General features: G+C 41.5%; 1 protein-coding gene across 1 annotated transcript in view; it reads left to right on the top strand.

Annotated features, from left to right (window-relative positions):
• The first annotated feature begins 257 nt into the window (after positions 1-257).
• LOC127028067 (ankycorbin-like) overlaps positions 258-23091 on the top strand; it is a 59848-nt gene continuing 37014 nt past the window's right edge. The window contains exons 1-2 of the mRNA XM_050913893.1: positions 258-299; positions 15411-15541. Of these exons, the coding sequence (XP_050769850.1) occupies positions 258-299; positions 15411-15541 (173 nt within the window). The remainder of the gene's footprint in view (positions 300-15410; positions 15542-23091) is intronic.

The raw sequence follows: 23091 nt of genomic DNA, 5'->3' as shown, positions 1-23091 counted from the left end.
CTCCACGATGTGCTGAGTACACTGGAGCACATTTGAAATGTCTTTATACTAATGCGCACAGCATGAGGAATAAACAAGAGGAGCTAGAAGCTTTGGCCCAGTGCCAGAGCTATGACATCATTGGCATAAGCGAAACCTGGTGGGATGAGTCCTGTGACTGGGGTGCCGTGATGGACAGTTATAGGCTCTTCTGGAGGGATAGGCAGGGCAGGCGAGGCGGGGGGGTGGCACTGTATGTAAGGGAGGGGTTGGATTGTATGGCGCTTGCAGTTGGCGACGATGTGGTTGAGAGCCTCTGGGTAAGGATGAAGGGGAAAGCAAATAAAGCGGATGTTGTTGTGGGAGTCTACTATCAACCACCCAGCCAGGACGACGACACCGATGAATTATCCTACAAGGAATTAAGGGATATCTCTAGATCTGCTGCCCTTGTCCTTCTGGGTGATTTTAACTTCCCAGACATCAACTGGGAATATCATACAGCGGACGCAAACAGGTCCAGGAAATTCCTGAAGCACGTTGAAGATAACTTCTTGGTGCAGGTACTAAGGGAGCCGACTAGGAAAGGTGCCCTCCTAGATTTGTTGCTTGTACACAGAGAGGGACTCGTGGGCAAAGTGGTGATTGGTGGCTGTCTTGGTCGCAGTGACCAGACCACGAAGTAGTTGAGTTTCAAATTGTTGGCGATAGGAGAAAAACTTCCAGCAAAACTTCCACCCTGGATATGGGGAGAGCAGACTTTGGGCTGCTGAAGGAGCTAGTTAGTAAGGTGTCCTGGGAATCTGCTTTTGAAGGTATAGGGGTCCATGAATGCTGGTCACTTTTTAAGAGCCATCTCTTAAGACCGCGGGAGCAGGCAATTCCAAAGTGTCGGAAGTCAAGCAAGCGGGGCAGAAGGCTAGTTTGGCTGAGCAGGGATCTTCTTCTAGAACTTAGGTGGAAAAGGAAAGTGTATGGACATTGGAAGCAAGGACAGGTGACACGGGAGGACTACAGAGATGCTGTTTGTCACTGTAGGGAGAAAATTCGTGCGGCCAAAGCTCGATTAGAGTTCAAGCTGACCAGCACTGTGAAGGACAAAAAAAGGGCTTTTTTAAATATGTTAACAGCAAAAGGAGGATCAGAGATAACATTGGTCCATTACTTGATGAGGTCAGTCACCTCACAAATAGGGACGTAGACAAAGCGGAGACGTTTAATGCCTTCTTCGCCTCTGTCTTTAACACTGATGATGGGCCCTGGGACCCCTGGAGCCCTGTGTTGGAAGAACGTGACTGGGGGGATGATAAACTCCCAGCCGACTCTGAACTTGTTTGAGACTTGCTGCTCCAGCTGGATGCGCATAAATCTATGGGGCCCGATGGGATTCATCCCAGGGTACTGAAAGAGCTGGCCGATGTCATCGTGGGACCTCTATCCATTACTTTTCAACGGTCTTGGGAGTCTGGAGAGGTCCCAGTTGACTGGAAGCTGGCAAATGTTGTCCCAGTTTTCAAGAAGGGTAAGAAGGAAGACCCTGGTAATTACAGGCCTGCCAGTCTCACTTCAGTGCCTGGTAAAATTATGGAGAAGGTTATTCTGGGAGTTATTGAAAAACACTTGAGAGACAATGCAGGCATTGGTCATAGCCAGCACGGGTTCACGAGGGGAAAGTCCTGCTTAACCAACTTAATTTCTCTTTATGACCAGGTCACCCATCTAGTTGACCAAGGGAAGCCAGTAGGTGTGGTTTCCTTTTGGATTTTAGCAAAGCTTTTGATGCTGTCTCTCACAGTATCCTTCTGGACAAAATGTCCAGCACACAGCTAGACAAGTCCATAATACATTGGGTGAGCGATTGGCTGATGGGTCGGGCTCCAAGAGTTATAGTAAATGGGGTTACATCAGGCTGGCGGACAGTCACCAGTGGGGTTCCCCAGGGCTCAATTTTAGGGCCAGTGCTCTTTAATGTTTTTATAAATGATCTCGATGCAGGAATCGAATGTACATTAACTAAGTAAGTTTGCTGACGATACTAAACTAGGAGGAGCTGTGGACTCCCTCGAGGGTAGAGAGGCCTTACAGAGAGATCTGGATAGACTAGAGAGCTGGGCAATCACCAACCGTATGAAATTTAACAAGAGCAAGTGCTGGATTCTCCACCTGGGACGGGGTAATCCTGGTTATACGTACAAATTGGGGGACGAGAGGCTGGAGAGCAGCCCTGTGGAAAGAGATCTGGGGGTTTGGGTTGATGGCAAGTTGAACATGAGCCAACAGTGTGTCCTAGCAGCCAAAAGGGCCAACCGGGTCCTGGGGTGCATCAAGCTAGCATAGCTTGGGTGCATAGCTAGCCGGTCGAGAGAGGTGATTGTCCCACTCTCCACCGCACTGGTGCGGTCCCACCTCAAGTACTGTGTGCAGTTTTGGGTGCCTCAATATAAGAAGGACATCAAACTATTAGAGTGTGTCCAGAGGAGGGCGACCAAGATGGTGAAGGGTCTCGAGGGCAAGACTTATGAGGAGCGGCTGAGGTCACTTGGTTTGTTCAGCTTGGAGAAGAGAAGGCTGAGGGGTGACCTCATCACAGTCTACACCTTCCTCAAGGGGGGTGGCGGAGGGGGAGGTGCTGATCTCCTCTCTCTGGTGACCGGCGACAGGACACGAGGAAATGGAATGAAGCTGCGTCAGGGGAAGTTCAGATTGGACATTAGGAAAAGGTTCTTCGCTGAGAGGGTGGTCGGTCACTGGAACAGGCTCCCCAGGGAAGTGGTCAGGGCACCAAGCCTGTCAGAGTTCAAGGAGCATCTGGACGATGATCTTAGTCATATGGTTTAGTGTTAGGTAGTCCTATGAGGAGCAGGGAGTTGGACTCGATGATCCTTATGGGTCCCTTCGAACTTGAGATATTCTATGATTATATGACTGCTTTAGCCGTCCTTAGGTTTTTATTCAGTCCCTGATTTACAAGTGTGGCTTCAGCCTGTTCTGAATTTGGACTTTAACCCTTGACTCAAGTTACCATTAAAAGCTCTTGCCAGGTGATTATAGGAATGGGTGACTGGTGTATGAGAAGACCATACAATCAAAAGCATTCCAGCCTTCCGCCTGAGTAATTCTCAGTGATTAAGGCAGCATGGCCAAATCTGGTGGCTTTAAACCATTTTTGTTCTGCAGTCGTGTTAAAAATGTTGGGCTGGTGATAGAGAGCTGTCCTGCTAAATTCAAGATTACTGCCTTGTTTTTCTTAATTACCTTTGGATACTTGAGAAGGAGCTAAGGGACCTATAGCATACAGGTTGCTTGCGCACAGAGGTTCCTTAGAAATATATTTGTTGGTGAGGTGAAGCACAAATGAGGGGTAGGAATGCTGTTTTTTTCTTTCTGCTTTCCATCTTACTACTGAAGAAAAGCAGTGTCATCATGTGTGATTAGCTTCTTTAGGGTAGTGTTTCTAGCGTGACCTGGTCCTGATGCCCATCAGGCTGTACAGATGCCAGTATGACTGTTGTTGATTTTTGTTCTGCAGAGCAGGAGAGAGAATAGGAGCTGTGATGCAAAAAGCAACAGGGATGAACAGATTTCTGTTAAGAACAGAACAGCAATTATTGGTTCAGATTGAGGATCCCTAGTCTTTTGTTTCCAGTAGTGCCTGTCAGTGCATATCTAGGGAAGAGCAAGCACTAAGCAAGTGCATATGACACTTCTCCATAATATTTTCCTAGTTGCTGACTGTTTTCAGCTCAAGCAATTTCTTGAGCGTGGAAATTCATTCCTTGTGGTTTGAATGAATCTCTCTTCCAAATCTGTAGTGAATCTTTCTACCTATTACATGATCAGTCCCTCCTTGAACCCATGTAAACTTACTGCATCTGCAACATCCTTTGAAAGGAGTTCCACAAGTCTACTATTGACTTTCTTTTGTTTGGTTTTGACCTGGTCCCACTTTCATGTGATGGTCCCTCACTGTGGCAGAAAAGATACTGAACATTTAATCCCCATCCACCTTCCCCATATTACTGACTTGTCAACTTCATATCCCCCTTAACTTGCCTTTCTTTTGAGGCTGAAGCACCCTAGCCTATTTGTTCTTCATACAGGTGATGTTTTGGATCCTCTTTGCACTTCTGAACCTTTTCCAGCTCTAATGTCATTTTAGAGATGAAAGAGACCAATACTGCACATTGGTGAACAGATCGAATGTACAGTTGGTGTACAGTCCATAGTGATTCTGTTTTCTTCTTTATGCCTTGCCTGATGATTCCTAACACTTTGATTTGATAGGGATTGGACTGGGAGTCAGGAAACTTGAATGCTTTTCCTGGCTCACTTGTGTAGTCACTTGGCTTCTTAGTTTCTGCTGCTTCTCTAAACTTTTATGCTGGTGTGGTTAAGCGTGCATGCTCTTAGGGAAAAGGATACCCAGTGTATGCACTTGTAGTGGCTGCCAGGGCCCTGTCTCTGTTGGGGAGCAAGGTATTATTACATAGTGGGGAATTGTAACATGGTGGTTTTAGAAAGGCTTTGGAGTAATTATATCTCAGTCCCCAGTAATTTTCCCTTGCTAGTTTTGTCACTATGAGAAATGAAATTATTGCTGCTTGTCATTTTCCTTACTTTCCTTGCTGGAATCGGTCTATTTTTCTGGTAGTCTGACTTGAGTCATGGGTGAATTTAAACTACCTACAATAAAAAGTGGAGGATTTTATAGAACTGTTAGACATTGCATGCTTAGTTAAGGCATCTGTGCATACCTTCTTAAATGGCGCCCTGAATATAATGAGGACCAGAGTGATAACAATGTACTGAATGGTTACCATTAATTCCAAGTGGTTCTGTGAAATATTTGAATCGCTGAGGTATTGATGACTTCTGTTGTGCATATTTGGGTAATTAATGAATTGAAAAGTATTTTACCTGTCAGAGTTGATGGCTCTGATTTTTCCTTCTCAGAAGTTCTTTTCATTCAACCTTTACATAATGCAGAAAATAATATTCTTTACCACTTAGTGTATGTGTATTCTTAGTTGATGTGTATTCTTTTCTCTTCCCTAGATATTTTTAAAAGGGAAGCTTCTTTTGATTTGCAAATAGTCCTTGTCCTGGGTTTGGCTGGGATAGAGTTAATTTTCACAAGAAGCTGGGAGGAGACACAGCCAGGATAGCTGACCTGAACTAGCCAAGGGGATATTGGATACCATATGATGTCATGCTCAGTATATAACCTGGGGGAGCTGGCCAGGGGAGGAGGGATCGTGGCTCTGGAACAGGCTGGGCATCCGGTTCCGGGTGGTGAGCAATTGCACTGTGCATCACTTGCTTCATATATTGTTTTATTATTATTAGTAGTAGTATTATTTCTTCTCTCCTTGTGTTGTCCTATTAAACTGTCCTTATCTTGACCCACGAGTCTTTTACCTTTTTCTTCCGATTCTCCTCCCCATCCCACCGGGGGGGGGAGGAGTGAGCGAGCGGCCACGTGGTGCTTAGTTGCCGGCTGGGCCTAAACCACGACAGTCCTTTAAACTCTTTTCTCTAGAATTTTCATGATCATTAAGTGTGAAGTAGTAATAAACCACAAATTGCTTTCGAAGTTTATAAAGGCAAACTTTTTTAAAGCTGCATTGCTGCAGAAAGATGTAACAAGTAAGTAGTTCATTATACCTATTTAGCTGAGCAGTGTTTGTAACAATAATGGTTGATGCATTAATGTAGATTTTAAGAGCAATATCCATTTCTTTTCCAAGAGAAGGCTTAAGAATATTTATCTTGGAGACTTCTAAAAAACCCTGCTTATTTATGTAATACCTTTTTAAAATAGCTAGCCAGGGAATGCTTGTGCATGTCACATATGTCTAATGCCTTTCCTTCTCCTGGGACCAAACTACATTACATCATATTTTATGATTACAAGACAGAATTTTAGTGGAACTTGGCCATATGGTTGAGTCATCTGTTCTCTTCAGTTTTGGAAGGATTATACTAGCATCTTCAAAAGACTGTTAAATATATTGACTTTTTTAACCCATAAAATTTGGAAACCTTCTGCTGTCTCTGGCAATGAAAAATACCCCATTTTCAGCTTATTATTTATATAATCCTTTGCAGTTATTAACTTAATCTCTTAAAGATGCTGTTACAGGATGCAAAAAAGATGCTTGTATGTTATTTTGGGTTTCATATCTCATGAGATGGAAGGTGTCGTGGGCTTATCCATGGCCACATGCTTTGAGGTACTCCAGCATGACCTCATGCAGAGCCACTGATGCTTCAAGGTGTACCTGCTGCAGCATGGACTTATCCACAGCCACAGATGCTTCGAGGTGTACCTTCTCCAGCGTGGACTTATCCTTGGGCCACAATCCCTTCAGAGGTATACCTGCTGCGGCACAGACATAACCACGGCCACAGATGCTTCGAGATGTACCTGCTCTGGTGTGGACTTATTCACGGCCACAGATGCTTCGGGGTGTCCTGCTCCCACATGGACTCATCCACAGGTCACAGTCCCTTCGACTCGAGTTCACACTGGAGTTCCAGCCTGTCCAGTACAGCAGCACAGAAACAGCAGTGATGCCCTGGCCATCTGCCAGCCCAAGCGCATGGCCATTGCTGTTATCAAAATGTTCCCAAGCACAGCAGAGTAAGACGATAAGCAGTACAGCAGTACAGCAAGCAGCGAAAGCAAAAAGCAGCCACTAACGAGCACTAGACTCTAATATACAGTGAGGCAAGCAAGCCCCACGGCAAGCACAGAAGCTTGTCAATTAATAGCTAAACAGCAATAACAGCTATAAATTCGATCTGGCTCATTCCAATCAAATCTGTTATTCTCTAGAGCCCTTCGAGCCCCACGTTGGGTGCCAAAAAGGACTGTCGTGGTTTAACCCCAGCCAGCAACTAAGCCCCACATAGCCGCTCACTCACACCCCCCCGGTGGGATGGGGGAGAGAATCAGAAGGGTAAAAGTGAGAAAACTCGTGGGTTGAGATAAAGACAGTTTAATAGGGAAAGCAAAAGCCGCGTGCGCAAGCAAAGCAAAACAAGGAATTCATTCACCGCTTCCCATGGGCAGGCAGGTGTTCAGCCATCTCCAGGAAAGCAGGGCTCCATCATGCGTAACGGTTACTTGGGAAGACAAACGCCATCACTCCGAACATTCCCCCCTTCCTTCTTCTTCCCCCAGCTTTCTATGCTGAGCATGACATCACATGGTCTGGAATATCCCTTTGGGCAGCTGGGGTCAGCTGTCCCGGCTGTGTCCCCTCCCAGCTCCTTGTGCACCCCCAGCCTCCTCGCTGGTGGGGTGGGGTGAGGAGCAGCAAAGGCCTTGACTCTGTGGAAGCACAGCTCAGCAATAACTAAAACACCCCTGTGTTATCAACACTGTTTCCAGCACAAATCCAAAACCTAGCCCCATACTAGCTACTATGAAGAAAATTAACTCTATCCCAGCCAAAACCAGCACAGAAGGGAACCCCAAAGATGTGTGATGTGGATTATTTAAAAAAAAACAAAACAACCCCCCAAAAAACCCCAAACAAAAAAACCAAACCCATGTTCTTTTCATTTTTTGTCATGACCCACAAAGCTCTTGGGCGTTATCTCTTCTTCCTTGAAGACTTAAAACCTGTTACAAATCCTTGCTCTCCCTCTCTCCCTCTACCCTTTCACATAAATTATTGAAAAGCATGTTTTGAAAAGGATGAGAATTAACTTGCTGCTGACTGGCCATTTCCTCCTGGGAACAGTCTGAATTCAGCAGTTATTCATTCATAGTTGTTGCATTAGATGCACTCCACAGAATCCAGCATAGCTTTAGTGTGCAGTCTCAATCTTTGAAAAGTACGTAGAGTAAACAGAACGTAATAGGCAGTGTGACTATCTAGGGATATTTTTCAGGTTGCTCTACTTGTAAGCATCAAAGGGGTAGGGTGGCTTTAGGGAAACGTTTTATAAGATTTATATTATTACTAGGCATTTCCCTCTCATGTTGGCCCCTCCATGGACACTGACAAAGAGATTATGGCTGTAACAGGGATGTTTTTGATGATGGGAAAGGGGCTGGTAGCACAGCAGGCCCACTTACTTTACATGGGATTGTGTGCTCTGTCTCCAAAGAGATTCTGGGCTATGTACTGCCCTTCAGGATTTTATGCTTCATGCATCTTTTAATTGTAGATTTTTAATTTGTAGTGGCTTTGTACTGGGAAGGTGAAAATCTCTAGGTTGAGCTGCTGAGCTCTTATTATAGAAAATGTTCATGAATCTTGTGAAGAAATCAGAATATAAGCTAGGCAACCCTAAGTAGGGTTTCTCAATGTAGCAGCAACAGTATTCCTCGCAGAGGGGGATCAATACTACAACAGTCAAACCGTTGGCAGCACTTATGTCTGATAAGAGAAGAGTAACTTGATGATTGTTGCATGCAAATATAGTCCAGCCTAGAAGTAATTAATAGGAGCCAAGTGAATCTTTAAGGAAAAAAAAAAAGGTGTCTGTGACTTCTGTCATCTTGTGTGAATAGCATGTTTGGTGAGATGCAGGGTATCCAAATTAGCGATAGCACTGTAGCGATAGCGCTTAGTGCTCTAGTAAATCACACATGGATAAGAATATTCAGATGAGAACGAGAGGGCTCTTTTTGTAGACTGGTCCATTAATACTGAGCTGGGGTGGTAGTGGCAGATGGCAGATAGCTCAATCACTGTTCAAACAGGCAAGAGTTAAACCCCAGCACTAGCTTGGGGCAGCAGTAGCTGAGTTTCCACAGGCTGCCTGGAGGATAATGTACCAGCTGTGGCCCTGATCAGATGAAAGGTGAGGCCATCAATGCCTGCTGAACAGAAAATCTGCATAGGGCTGTGTGTGTTATTATTCATCCCTGTAGAGAAATGGAGCTCCTTCTGTAGATGAGGCCCAAGGGAAGGAACCAGGGTGAGTGCCTGCTTGCTCTTTCTGTCCTTTTACTTAAGGCCTGCCATGTGTGGGCAGTTGATGTTCCGCATACAGAGAGTCTGATGCATAAAAGACTTGTCTGATTCTCAGTGCATGTGATGTGGAGGATAAACAACGTGGGAAGATGTGGTGGTGTGAAATCTCACGTGCTCTTCTCTGGCTGCTGAAGCAGATTTTATTTTCATGCAAAGCAATTGCTTGCTTTCCCAATTTCTGAAGTCCAACTGGGAATATATCTTAGGTATAACTTTCCTATGACTCTTGTATTATCCTTCATTGCACCCATGGAAGTAAAAGCGACTAAACTTAGCTTGCTGCTTTAATATTTGATTTTAGAGACTGACAAATATTAGATCTAGAGGTCAATCCATGGCACAAACATCTGTCAGTGGCCTCATGAAGATCAGACAGATAGTGAAACTTTTTTGACTTCTTTTGTAGTCATGAAGTACTTTTAGAGATTGAGTTGAGCCCTTGAAGACTCCAAACAAAATAGTTTCTTGGAACAGGGATTTGTTTCTGTATGCACTGTGTTTTGTTTGGCTGCGTCATGGGCTTCAGAATAGAAGGTTATAACCCAGTAACAGTGGATGTGTCCTTTACAAGAATGACAAATTCAACTATAAATAGACTGTTTTTCTACTCTGAATAGTTTTGAGATTTTAATGTATATTTTGTTACAAATTTTAAAATTGTATTGCTTCCTACAATGGCATTCTAGTAGGTATAAAAAATAATGTGAAGTGGATTTAAAAACAACCATCTAAGATGTTTTCTGGTGCTTGTGGAGAGTATTAAGATGGTGGAGCTTTGTCAAGTAATCTACTTTAGTCTTGCTAGTAGAAAAAAAAAAGGAAACAGCTTTCATTGTGAGTTGTGATATCACGTGGATATTTGTAATACAAAAATAAGGTGCCATGGTGGCTGGTACCTTATGAATACATCTTACAGCAGTGGTAACACTGATCAATTCATGTAATTCTGGACTATGTGCAATTCTGCTTGGTGTTAAATTTTTGTTCTTGTCTGCAGACTTCATAATTAGCCTTTGTGTCTCTGTTCCCCTTTGCAGAATAATGGGGAGGAGAAAAGGGCAACAGCTCTAAAATTAATGAAAACCAGCTTACTATGCAGAAGTAGCAAGATAAGCAATGTTTAGAGAGGTTTAGCAGTAGACAGGAGGAAAGATGGAGCCATGGGTCTACAAAGTGCCAGTCCTAATAAGTGAGGTAACATTGCAGTTGAGTGGGTTCCAGCAGGGTGGATGTCCATTTGCCCATCTGGAAACAAGAAGATCCATCAAGTATCTGTGTTCTCTGACTAAATTTACTAATCAACAGAAACTGGAGGGTGTTACTAAAAATCTGGGTAGATGTAGTCAGCTCAGATACTCATACCAAGAAATAAGTGGTGCTGAATTTAAAAACAATCCACTAAGTGGTATGTGTATGGCATTGAATGTTGAAAGTTGACAGGCTGTTCTGTCACTGTCTCTAACCAGAGAGTTCAGATGTATGCCCTGGTCATTAGGCACACTCTGATCCTCACAGACCATTGTGTCTAACACAGTATTGCAGAATGCAAGATAGTCAACACAATAGCTGAATAAACAAACTTTGCTTGCATAGTTGGCATTGTCCCTGTATCTTACAGCCTGCTTATCACTGAAATATACTTACTAGATAAAAGGTGAGATTAGATTGTCCAGCCAATTTCACTTTAAATCTCATGATTTCTCTTTTTCCCAACTGACTGTGAAGCAGTTGTGCAGCAGAAATCCTGAAAACTTGAAAGGCTAGATGTCCCTTATGTGAGTTGCAATTTGACCTTGATACATAGCTAAAATCTGTTGATTCAGTAGTTCTTCAGTCTTAAAACTTTGTTAGAAAGCAGTCTTTTCCATGTGTCTCATGCTGATGATCAGTTTCTTGTTTATATATTTTTATTTTTAAGCGTAAGGAAAACCTGAGGATTCTTGGTGGTCCTTGGATAACCATTTGAGAAGTGTGGGGATTTTTTAAGTCTGTGTTTTGACACCCCATGGATTTTTTTTGAAGGGAAGAGCTGCCATGTGTACAGCAGTAAACAGTAGTCTATTAGATGTATTTTGGTTTTAGTGACATTTACTCAGTAATTTCAAGATGAGAAGAACAATCATCTGAGTTCATTGTAGCTCAAATCTTTAGAACTATGAGAAAAGGCAGAACGATGGGAGATGGTCACTTCAAACAGGATTGATTTGGCTTTTTTATTTTTAAAAACTCCCTTGTGTGTTTTTTTTTTTCCCCTGTGTTAAGATAAACATTGTTTCATTTATACAAATATACACAATTAATTCTTGGCTTTACTTTCTTCTGTCTTATTGAAAATGATCGGTTGCATGTGGTGTGGTTACTGCTACATCCTTCACTATCTGAAAGTAAAGATAAATCTCCAGTTGCTGTATTGGTGATGTGCGAGGTGATAAACAATGGGCAGTAGTTGGACATATTGCCAGTGCTCTGGCTGTATGTTACTAATGATTTAGATGTAGTTTTTCTTATTTTGTTCTAATGCCTCGCATGTGAGCTTTTTGCTCATCACTTTTCCTTTATCTCCACTGGAATGAAATTGATTACTTGAAAACAGCAGTAATTGCTTAAAAGAATATAGAAGCCCTGATGTACCTAGATGTGATGTTAACAGGAAATCTCACTGTTCCTCTGTCCTGGTTTCGGCTGGGACAGAGTTAACTTTCTTTTTAGTAGCTGGTACAGTGCTGTGTTTTGGATTTAGTGTGAGAATGATGTTGATAACATGCTGATGGTTTAGTTGTTGCTAAGGAGCACTTATCTTAAGCCAAGGACTTTCCAGTCTCCCATGCTCTGCCAGCAAGCAGGTGTGCAAGAAGCTGGGAGGGAGCATGGCCAGGGCAGCTGACCCCAGCTAGCCAAAGGGCTATTCCATACCATGGAATGTCATGCCCAGTATATAAACTGGGGGGAGTTGGCCGGGAAGGGCGGATCGCTGCTCTGGCATCAGTCAGCGGGTGGTGAGCAATTGCTTTGTGCATCACTGGGTTTTTTCTCCCCCCCCCCCTTCTTTTTGTTGCATTCCTTTTCATTACTATTATTATTATATTTCATTATTACTATTGTTAGTATTATATTTTACTTTAGTTATTAAACTGTTCTTATCTCAAGCCACGAGTTTTACTTTTTTTTCCTTTGCTTTCCTCCTCCTCACCCCACTGGGAGGGGGAGGGGGAAACGGCTGCGTGGTGCTGAGTTGCTGACTGGGGTTAAACCATGACATCCTCAAATGCAAAGATTGATTTCTTTTATCTTGTTAAAAGGCTTAAAAGTAGTATCTGAAGGAAAAATACATCGTGGCCTTTATTAGGAAGTGAAATGAGCAGCATTTGTGAACTGTGTGCCTCCCAACCCATGCATTACTCCGCTACGTGCCTTTAAGCTCACTAGATGTGGGCCAACCGTATTCCTTGGTCTGTGGACTGTGTTATGCTCTCTTCGCCTCCCTTGCAGAGTTCTGGGCTCAGCCTCTTCACTTTCTTACTCTTACAGAAATGAAATCTCACAGTTGTTATGAAGAGGCCACTTATCTCTGCTTTATTAACTGTGCAGATTCCCTATTCTGACTGTATGGCTACTCTGCATTTAAAGCCTGACTGAAATCGTGAAAGCAAACACAGGTTTGTCAAAAAAACCCCCACAAAACCCAAGAAACTTACAAGAAACACAAATATCTCAGCAAAACAGCAAACTCTTAAATGCATTTCTTTACATTTTCATTGCCCTCTTGAGTGTTCTTGGAGCACAGCTCACAGCCTGCTACAAATTCTAGTCATCATTTAAGCAAAGGCCACACTAACATTTTTCTACAACTTCCCCCCCCCCCCAAACTTGCAGTCTCAGATGACCATTTCAGTCAGGTCACCTTTCCCCTTCTCTGCTGGTGAAAGACCCTTTCATTTCACAGCTCGTAGTCCCCTTTTGCCAGGAAACTTTCCGGGCAGCCTCACTGGCTGATAGAAGCACCCTGCCGAGTGACTTGCTGTTCAGTTGCATTATTCTGGGGTTCAGCATGAAAAAATGGTTTGCTTGGATAATAATCACTTCTTTATCCACAGAAGCTACTCAATGAATGGGTAATTATCAAGGTTTACTGGCAATCTACTGTTAGTCTTTTGTTACCATTCCTTGTTCATTCACTCCAACTGCTTCCTGCCTTCCCCATGGTGCTTTTTATCTCCTGTTCAAATGGAATTCATGGTCTGACAAATACAGTCTCCAATGTCAAACAGACCTCATGCACTTTGCGTGGACAGTTACTCCAACTAGGCACAGTAGCACAAGAAGCAAGAGGACAATGGATTAATGCTTCTGGTTGTAAAATATTCACAGGTTGGTTACTGCTACTGTTTCCACCTTTAAAGAAATGCATGTGTAAGCGCTGTGAGCTGCAAATGTTTTGTCTTATGTAAAAATAATTAATATTATTAGCCATCAGTCACCTAAAATAGGGAATGTGGATGGCCAAGTGAAGCTGGAAAAGACTATTTCTGTTGTAGCAATTAGTGACATTTAGATAATATCGCTATGAATCACTTTCAAAGCTATTGTCACATTTTGCTTTTTTGACAACTTTAATTAGAGGTCAAGACCTTACTTGTGGTAAAGTTAATGAACATAGCATCTTTTGGCATGGCCTTCAGGGCGCTGCCTCAGTGGAGTGCAGTGCAACAGAGGTCAGCTTGCAATGCCACTGGTGCCATATATGCGCCATGGGCAGATTTTGAAAGGTACAGAAAAGAGCTGGAGCTGCAGCAATTGAAAGGGGCCTTGGAGACAGCAGCTTCTGGCATCTGCTAAGCTCTGAATGTCCTGAGACCTGCTGCCACAGACTTGGACAAGCTGTTTCTGATAAGTTCAACAACATCTTGCCCCTCTGCAAGGGAGATTTCCACTCCCACCACACAAGTTTGCTACTGGCAAATACAGTCTCTAAATTGGGGATGGAGGGCAGGGAAAGGTGTAGGCTACTTACCCACTTATCACTGACCCCTGAGTTATAATGTTTTCAGATAAGCCATTCTTTTGAGAAAAGCCATTGTCTGTTGTTTTAAGTTTGAGGGATGTTTTGTCTAGTGAATGCATTCCCTACAAAAGGATTGTTCTTGTTTTTAAGACTCTCTTGGGAAGTCCAGCACATGCAGGCTTTCGTCGATGACCTTGTGATGTAGTGGTGTTAAGTGTCTTTGTCATGTGATTGTTTGTGATGCCAGTCTTTAAGTATTCCTTTCCTTTTCAGACAGTGAGTTGCTGAGTTTGAAATTATCAAGAATTTCAATTTGCTACTCAGCTTCCCTGCAGTTCTGATTTCAGTGGAGATAACATAACTCTGTCTCCAGTAGGTTTGCAACAATGCAAGGTCACTTAAATCATCTCCTGTAGGCTTCGTGCCAAAGATAAAGAAACACAGTTGCCCAGTTAATGTTTGCTTAGGTCTTTGCACATGGAAAACACTGTGTACAAGTACTAAGTAGAACTATTACCTCTTGTTATATGTTGTCATTTCTTGTGTGACATTTACTGGTAATCTCAAAGACAACTGAGGTTTAATATCCTGATTTGGTGGTGATGAAAAAAGTCGATACCTTTTTTAACATTTTTTTAATTCTTGTGCTTCTCCTCTGGAAAGGAAAATGTTCACTTTGTGACAGAGAAAACAATGTGTAAAATAGGTAATGCAAGCTTAAACTACAAAAAATGGGCTTTGATATGAAGGTTTATCTTTGGACTCAAAGCAATTTGTCAACTAAACACACTGTGTGTGATCCCAATGATGAAGGATTTTTACTGGGCACTTTCAGTCCCAAGTGTATAGTAACTACTTTATTAGTATCTTGCAACCATAGAATCACCTCTAGGTTTGCAGAGGAAATAACCTGTGCATAGAGGAAGCTTAGAGGAGCCACACAGTCAACAACTGTCAATACAATTACTGTCGGTAACTGCTGCTAAAGTGTGTGTCTGTGCCTGATGGAGCTGCAGTTTTGACAGTTTGAACTATCCCGACGGTGATCATTGAAGGTGTTGTGAGCACTCTTCTTTTGGCTTGAGTATCGTGCGCTTTTTAATGACTAATCATATACTGATGGTATAAATCAAGTCAATCAGTTCTCTCCTGCGCTCTGCCTCACTCCATTAACCTTGACCAGACAGTGCCCTGTGCAGGAGTGGCTTTCCAACCCAAGCTTGGCTAGCTCTTTCCTGCCAAATTCTTTCTCAGGTTCCTAAATGTTTAAATGTGGAAAACACTTAACTTTTATGTGGCTTTTTCTGTGCCATTTCTTTGGGTTGGGCTTTTGTTTCAGCTTTCAATGGTAATAAATGTGTGCAGGATCATTCAGGAGAGCCTGGGCACAGTGCTGGTACTAATAATCTTTCTCCCTTCTTTTTCTTTTACCCCAGACCAATGAGTGGAATAAGAACAATGATCGGCTGCTGCAGGCAGTGGAGAATGGCGATCCTGAGAAAGTGGCTTCATTGCTGGGTAAAAAGGGAGCCAGTGCCACCAAACAAGATAGTGAGGGCAAAACTGCGTAAGTCCAACTTAAACTTGTGATTTAAGCACAAGGGAGGGGGAAAAAACAGCCTTGGATGTGCATGCCACTTACAGGAATTAAGAACCAGAGACCATCCTGAAAATGAAGTTTTCTTTTTCACCTGAAGCACAATACATTCTGGAAAGCCTCTTTCTGGTAGTCTATATTTGTAATTCTACATTTAAAATTCCATTTCAGAATCACAAACCCATTGAAGTAACTTGAAGATGGATTGCTGGGTAGATTGGGGCCATTTTAGGACAGGGCATTTTGGGACTTGGGAATTTCATGGCACACTGCAGACTGTGCGCTCCAAAAGGCATTAATCCTTGGGGCTATTTTTTCCCATGGACATTATTTTAATGACATAGAAATGAAGATAAATTTTCTAATGGGTTAGTTTGAACTGAAACTATGGTGATTGGGTTTTAAAATCTTGCAGATGCTAATGATTCGTGCAACTGTTCCTTGTTTTGATTGAAGTTTGGCAATGAAAGTTTTGAGTGAACGAGATTCCTTTTGCAGTCTCAATATATTTCATATATAGCATTTTCTTCTTCTATTCTTCCTCTTGTTCTCCTGTGAACATTTTGAATTGTGGAAGATAAAAGATACCAGTAAGAAAATTACAGCCAAGAGATTGCTATCCTTAACTTTCTTATGGCATAGAAAGATGATTAAATGGATAAATGAGAAATAGGCATCCCGTGACAGAACCAAAGCCTTCATAAAATTCTGGATAGATGGGGAAAAAGGAAAACAGTTTCTAGTCTTGGGAGAGGCAGCACAAGGCAGTTTATACCAAATAATAAGTTCTAATGAATTACCTCTGGGTTACATTTATTGAGTCACACTCTGTTTCTTGCTTGGTCTGTTTGTTTCCTACATCTGCTCTATTTCTGTTCTGCATCTGAGGAAACTGAATGATGGCAGTGACTCATAATGACCTACAACTTCTTACTGCAGAAGTCCAAGTCCTCTAATTACTTCAAGTGGGCTTTCTCCACACTTTAATATGTTTTTAATTTAAAGAAGTTACATACGTGTGTTTTTCTTCTGAACATAATCAAAGCATGACTTCCATTGAATCTTCTGAATTACAGCTATGTCTAGCATCTCATGTTTTTACAGTCAACATAACTGTAACACCTATTTTGCAAGTTTCATATATAATTTGATACTATGAATTTTTTCTAGGGAACCAATCAAGACTGAAATTATCAATGAGTACGCACAAGCCTCCTAACTCTAAGAAATGGGATTGTTGTAACTGTAGGGATCTGGTGCAATGATTTTCAGCATTACAGGGATACACTACAAAATTCCCCTTTTTTTCCTCTTTATTTGCAACTACAAAGAAGTTGATGACCATATATTTATATTAATGATGCAGTTACTAATAATGCAGATACAAGTACTTCTTTTAATTGCTTGGAACAAATGTGAGTTAATGCTATGAAGATCTCTGCTTTTGCTTGTTCTGTATAATCATTTAATTGTCATTTACTTTTTTAGGTATTTCTGTGTAGTGGTTTAAAAGAAAGCTTGAGAGAGAATGAAGAAAAATAGTATTGCTGTGATACAGAAATACAGTTTGTCAACTCTCATTCTGTTTCCAGTGCTTTGGGAAACTTAGAAATAACCTGAGCAGGTCTGTTTTCTCAGTTTTGAAAGATAGAGACTGACAGGTGTAGAAACAATGACACTGATCTGGAGAGACATAGCTACCAAAGAGTATCATGACCCAGAAATGTACTCCAGCATGGCTTATTAATAATGGGCAGTGTCTTGTTTGCATTTTTCCCACTTCAGAGTCTTTTTTTAGTGTGTGTATGGACGCTTCTGTGCATATGTGTACACATGAATGCATGCTCTAAAACCAAAATACTGTTGTCTAAGCAAAATACTGTTGTCTAAGCAATGTTCTCAAATGCAAAATGAAGTACAGCCATCATTTTTGTATAGGTAAGCTTGTTTCTCCTATGTTTGCAGTACGATGCCAGGGCTTCATTCCTGCACAGTGATTCTGGGTGCCTAACATAGCTGTTTTGCCCTGTCTCAGAAGCTCTACTTGGAGGCATAGACCCTGCTGTAGCCCAGCACTGAGGTCTGTTAGTGTCCTGCAGAAGCATGGTACTAGTTTGTCAGCTACCTCATCTGGAACATGGGAGACTCTCATGCTGGGAAAGAGCAATCTGGAGAGGTCTTTTTGGGACAACTGGCCACCATCGTGCTCAGACTTCACTGGTTACGTTTTAGAAGGTGGTCTGCAGTGCCATGTGGGAAGGGAGCTCTTTGGATGAGTGGTCTATTGATCCGTGTGAGTATATATTGATGCATTTTTTTACATAATTAGGCTGAAGGTGACTAACCAGAAGAACATGATGGATTCAATTATATAACAACTTGCATAATGTGATTAAAGACTTTGGAATGTGCTTGAAAGCAAAAAAGGAGAAACAATTACATGTTGCAGTACAGGTTTGTTAGGCCTGTCATTGCCTGTTCCCTTAAGGTGTGACATGTTTCTTTTAAGATCTCTTCTTTTTTCATTCTTTTTGTTAATAACCCTTCAAACAAAATTCTTGATACTGCCCAGATCTTTATTTGAAGCATAGTAATATAGTACATTATTTTAAACAGAAGGTGGAGAGGACTCTAATTTTTCATGCTTAAAGGGGTACTTCTAAGTTTTTGTTTTATAATCAAATGGCTTCTTAATATAAAATGCTTGAACTGAGAGGAACAGAGACCAAAACCCAGGATTTTCTGTATTTGTCCTGTTGAGTACTGTATGCATCATTCTACTGAGTCTGGCTAGAGTGTGCTCCAGCTCTGGCTCAGTTTTGGACGTAACCACCTAAATTTCACCTGTGTCCTCTTTTGCCTCTGTCCTATAGGTCCTTTTCTTTGTGGTTTGCCCACATGCAATAAAATAGAGAAGCTTAAATTAATGAGGTCTAGGTACCAGTAAATTTCTTAGAGGTAATATTTACAGATTTTCATCAGGAGGTTTAACTCTCCAGCAGTACCTCTTAAAAAAAAAAAAAAAATTAATATTGTCAAAGAAATGAAATTAGGTTTTTAAGACTTGCCTGACTTTCCACACCACCACCCTGCCTCTGACTCAGTACTTTCTATAAACAATAAATCAATTTTAAGGCCTTAGAGCAAATCCACCCTTGGCATAAGTTGACACAGCCCCATTGTTGCTCCCACTTAAACTGCACAGACAATTGCCAAGCACACTTGTAATAGAACCTATCTGGAAATCTGACTGCCATTGTAGTCTTATTCTGCCAGATTGGGGTTTTTTGTTTGTTTTGGTTTGGTTTTTGGTTTGGGTTGTTGGTTTTTTTTTTTTGTCTAGCTTCCTTAAACAACAAAACAGTGCTTTCCAATCTGGAATTTGATCATTTAAATCCCACTTAAACTAACAAAAAAGGCTTTTCAAAGAGGGCCTTTTCAGGAGGGAATAGGATTCATTCATGTACTGCACTTTCCACAAGAGCAAGTGTTCAAATGGGCTGTCATTTAAAGAAGCTGCTGCTATTATTGGGGGGGGGGGGGGGGGGGGGGATTTTGGAAAGGATTCACAATGTTGTGGTGGGTTGACCCTGGCTGGCTGCCAGGTGCCCACCAAAGCCGCTCCCTCACTCCCCTCCTCAGCTGGACAGGGGAGAGAAAATATAACGAAAGGCTCGTGGGTCGAGATAAGGGCAGTTTAATAAAGCAAAAGTCGTGCGTGAAAGCAAAGGAAACCAAAAGATTTTATTCTCTGCTTCCCATCAGCAGGCAATGTCCGGCCACTTCCCGGGAAGCAGGGCTTCAGTACGTGTAGCGGTTACTCCAGAAGACAAACATAAATAACGAATGCCCCCCCTTCCTCCTCCTCCCCCTAGCTTTTATTGCTGAGCAGACGTCATATGGTATGGAATACCCCTTTGGTCAGTTTGGGTCAGCTGTCCTGGCTCTGTCCCCTCCCAAGATCTTGCCCACCCCAGCCTGCTGGTGGGGGGGGGAATGTTGGAGAGAGAGCCTTGATGCTGTGGGAGCACTGCTCAGCAGTAGCCAAAACCCTGGTGTGTTATCCACACCGTTCTAGCTGCCGATACAGAGCACAGCACTATGAGGGCTGCTATGGGGAAAGTTAACTCCATCTCAGCCAGACCCAATACAAATGTATAAATGGCAGCACTTCCTTGTCCTAAAGTTATTTTGTCTGTGTGCCAGTCCATCACTGCTATGTTTGTATGTTTCTGCAAGGTACTGAACTAGAATTAAATGCTTATGGCTATTAAATGAAGCAATAGGTCTCCGTAAATTTTTTTAACTGCAATTGAATCTGTTGTTTCATAAAATGAGTCTGACAATTGTACAAAAAAGCTTTAGAAACTTCTACAAATGCACTTTTTAAGGACTCTTTCACAAAAGTATTGTCAATAGCATTTAGTAGAAATTGTATATTTTCATTTGAACCAGAATGTTCATGCCTTGGAGGCTGAGCTGAAAATAAATTTTGGAGCATATTCCAACCCCAAATCCTTTATATTTATCATGCACGTAATATTCATTTTTCTATTCTTTCTTTTGGATTTTATTGTATAATGAGGTGGGGTGAGTGGCATGAAGGACATCAGTGTTCAAAAAGTAAATCAGGTTTTAAATACCTTTTGAGAGAGAGTCTTTCCTTGTACGTAATAATATTTATCTTAAAGGAAGCTATTGGAAGAATACAGACTTACTAGACTATGAAATGGAAGAATTGATTAGCATCCTCCCTTTCTTGATTCCACATTGCTATAAATCCTCTAGGAGACCTTTGAAATTCAATCAGTCTCTACATTATTTTCTTGTGCATGTGTTGGGGGTCCTCAGTCTAACACCATGCTCTAGAAGATGTTTCTTTTGCACAGACTGTGTCATCTCTTAAAATTGCCCAAACACTTAAGTAGAAAAGCATACTAGCATATTGTCTTTTGAAAATTGTACCAGAATAGGAGCTGCAAGACAGGTCTAGTCTGAGGATTGTCACCTCTCCAGGAATGGAGTTCATTGATGTTCCAGTGACCTGATATGATCCCTGACAGAAAATAATTTTATTTACTTTTATCACAATATTTAATTTATGGTGGTCCAGATGGTCACAACAATGTCTAGGTTTCAGAGCATGGACAAAATAAAGACGACCACAGTAATCTCCACCTGTGTTTTATCTCTAGCCAACAGATGGCTGAAATCTGGTTCTTATTCCAAAATTTCTTGTAAAGTTTGTTTCCATGGGAGATTTGAGTGTAAAAGCTTTTGTTTCTCCAAAACTTTCCTGAAGTTCTTTTCAGGTTCAAATCCTGATTGTTCCTTTTTGTTTCTCCTCTCCCCTGCAGCATTGTTATGAATATAATTCAATTAAGATGTTGATATTAAATTTCCTGAAAAATTACTTTCCACTTTAGTCTAACTCTTAGAAATGTTAATGAAACATCTGGGCATGGTTGGGCAAAACCATCGTCTGCCAGGATAGTAAATTGGGCTAATTAACTTTCTATTACATTCAGTATGAGCCAATTGTTAATGTACAGTGAGAGGAAATGCTCGTATCTCCATAATGGAGGAGCAATACTTAATTTGATTTTATAATTTGGCAATACATGAAAAAAATCCACATTTCATGCAAACATTACTGTATTGAGAATCATGCAGACTTTTAAATTAGATCCGTGGAGTGGAATTCATGTCAGTGGTTTGTTCCTGACTCTTGACTGAAACTCTGTGTAGACCATTTCTGATGGTTTTGAGTACATGACCCCTCACTTAGACTTGGAGATGCACCATGATCCAATTTTTAGTTTTTAGCTATATTTTTGACAGGACTTGAAATCAACAACATTCAAGTTCTATTATATGCATTTGTGAAGCAAATTTTTCTAAGACATTTTAATATTTTTATACCTTCATGTTATTAAAAAAAAAGTGAAGAGGTCATCTTCTGAAGAGACAGAAATTAATGCTCTTTAGTTTGATTTCAATTACAAACATCCTAAACTTCACTTCTGAAAAACTGAAGCTTTTTACTTTCTCTCTTTAGTGATTTCCTATATTGTAAAACAAATAAATTCCACTTATTTAAAGAACAAACTCCCTATTTCATATAAAGTTCTTTGAGCATTGAGAAACATCCCACGGGTTTTGCATCTTACATGTACAGGACTTCCTGCAGATGATAGCTAGAGTTCAAAGGGGAAACAATCGGTCTGTATTTCTTCTGGGAGCCAGCTTGCATCTTCTGTTTTATACTTGCTTTTTCACACAGACTGATAGGATGGCTATTCTTAATAAACTATTGCATTTCGTTATCTATTAGTAGGGCTGTCATCTCAGAAGAAAGCAAGTTACCTTCTGAAGGGCCCCTGTACACATGTTCAGATAGCCTGTGAGCCGCCTGTTCCACTCCTGCTCATGGGTAGGATTGGCCAAACCTGTAATGCAGCATCAGGCAGCCACTGGAATTCCCTGTAAAGCAGCTCCATTCGCAGAATTGCCGAATACCCAGATTTTACCAGACCTGGCCAGGTTTCAAGAAGATTGTCAGTTGCTTTGATCAGAGCATAGCCTAGATGGTTGGAAATTTTTGTATGCCTGGCTTGAAACAGCTGCAGCTTGGCTCACGTGGAGGCAGAACCCAGTGCCCCACTTCCATGTGACGAATGCTGTGGCTGCTCCTTGCATTCGTCTTATCTGAGCTGGCAGGGAGCACAAGGGAAGCGTGCCTCTCATGGGTCGGGCTAGAACCAGGCTTTCTAAAGCTGGAGGGGACAGGTCTAAGGCTGCAGTTGTTTTTCAGATTTATATCTACGTAATGGGCTGTAGTTGTTTTACATGTTTTTCAAAGACTTATGCAACCAAATGAGCTGTATGTGTAGCTTTTAATTACACCAACTGGCTGCTACTGGCTTAAAAAAGTACTCTAATCTAGGAAGGGAAAGGGAACAGACAGCCAAAACAGAGCAACATGCAAATGTCGGACTTATTTAATTTTTTTTAGCTTCAAAATGAGGTCTCAGGCAATAGATTATGCTGGTAGCTGCTTATTTATCTGGCTTATATATCACTCTGCATTTTCTGCTACCTGCTTTACAGGTGCATTCTGTGTTAGGAAAGCACTAACTGGAAAATGTAGGAAAGCTCTGAAGTTGGCTGTTCCTGCACATGTCTATGTTCCAGTCCCTACTCTTCTGCAGAAATGCAGTCTTAAAAGCTTTAGTATACTTATTCTGAAATGCTAAATAAAAATATATTGCCATAATCATTTAAAGAGTTTCTAAAACAAATGTTAAAAGGTCATCTTAACCAGTAGTCTCTGAAGAATGTGTTACTAGTAGATTAATTACTATAAGTACATATTATTGCACTTGCTTTGTAATTCCCCTATGAAGTAAGAGAAGTTCACTTTATACAGTTTAATAAAAAATCCAAATAGTTCTGTTGCTTCAAATCTGAAAAGGTCTGAAGAATTATAAGTGTAAAAGTCACAGAAACTTCAAACACCG

Source organism: Gymnogyps californianus, unplaced genomic scaffold (genome assembly GCF_018139145.2).
Source record: "Gymnogyps californianus isolate 813 unplaced genomic scaffold, ASM1813914v2 HiC_scaffold_163, whole genome shotgun sequence".
NCBI classification, from domain to species: Eukaryota; Metazoa; Chordata; class Aves; order Accipitriformes; family Cathartidae; genus Gymnogyps; species Gymnogyps californianus.
This window is presented reverse-complemented; position numbering and strand designations above follow the sequence as displayed.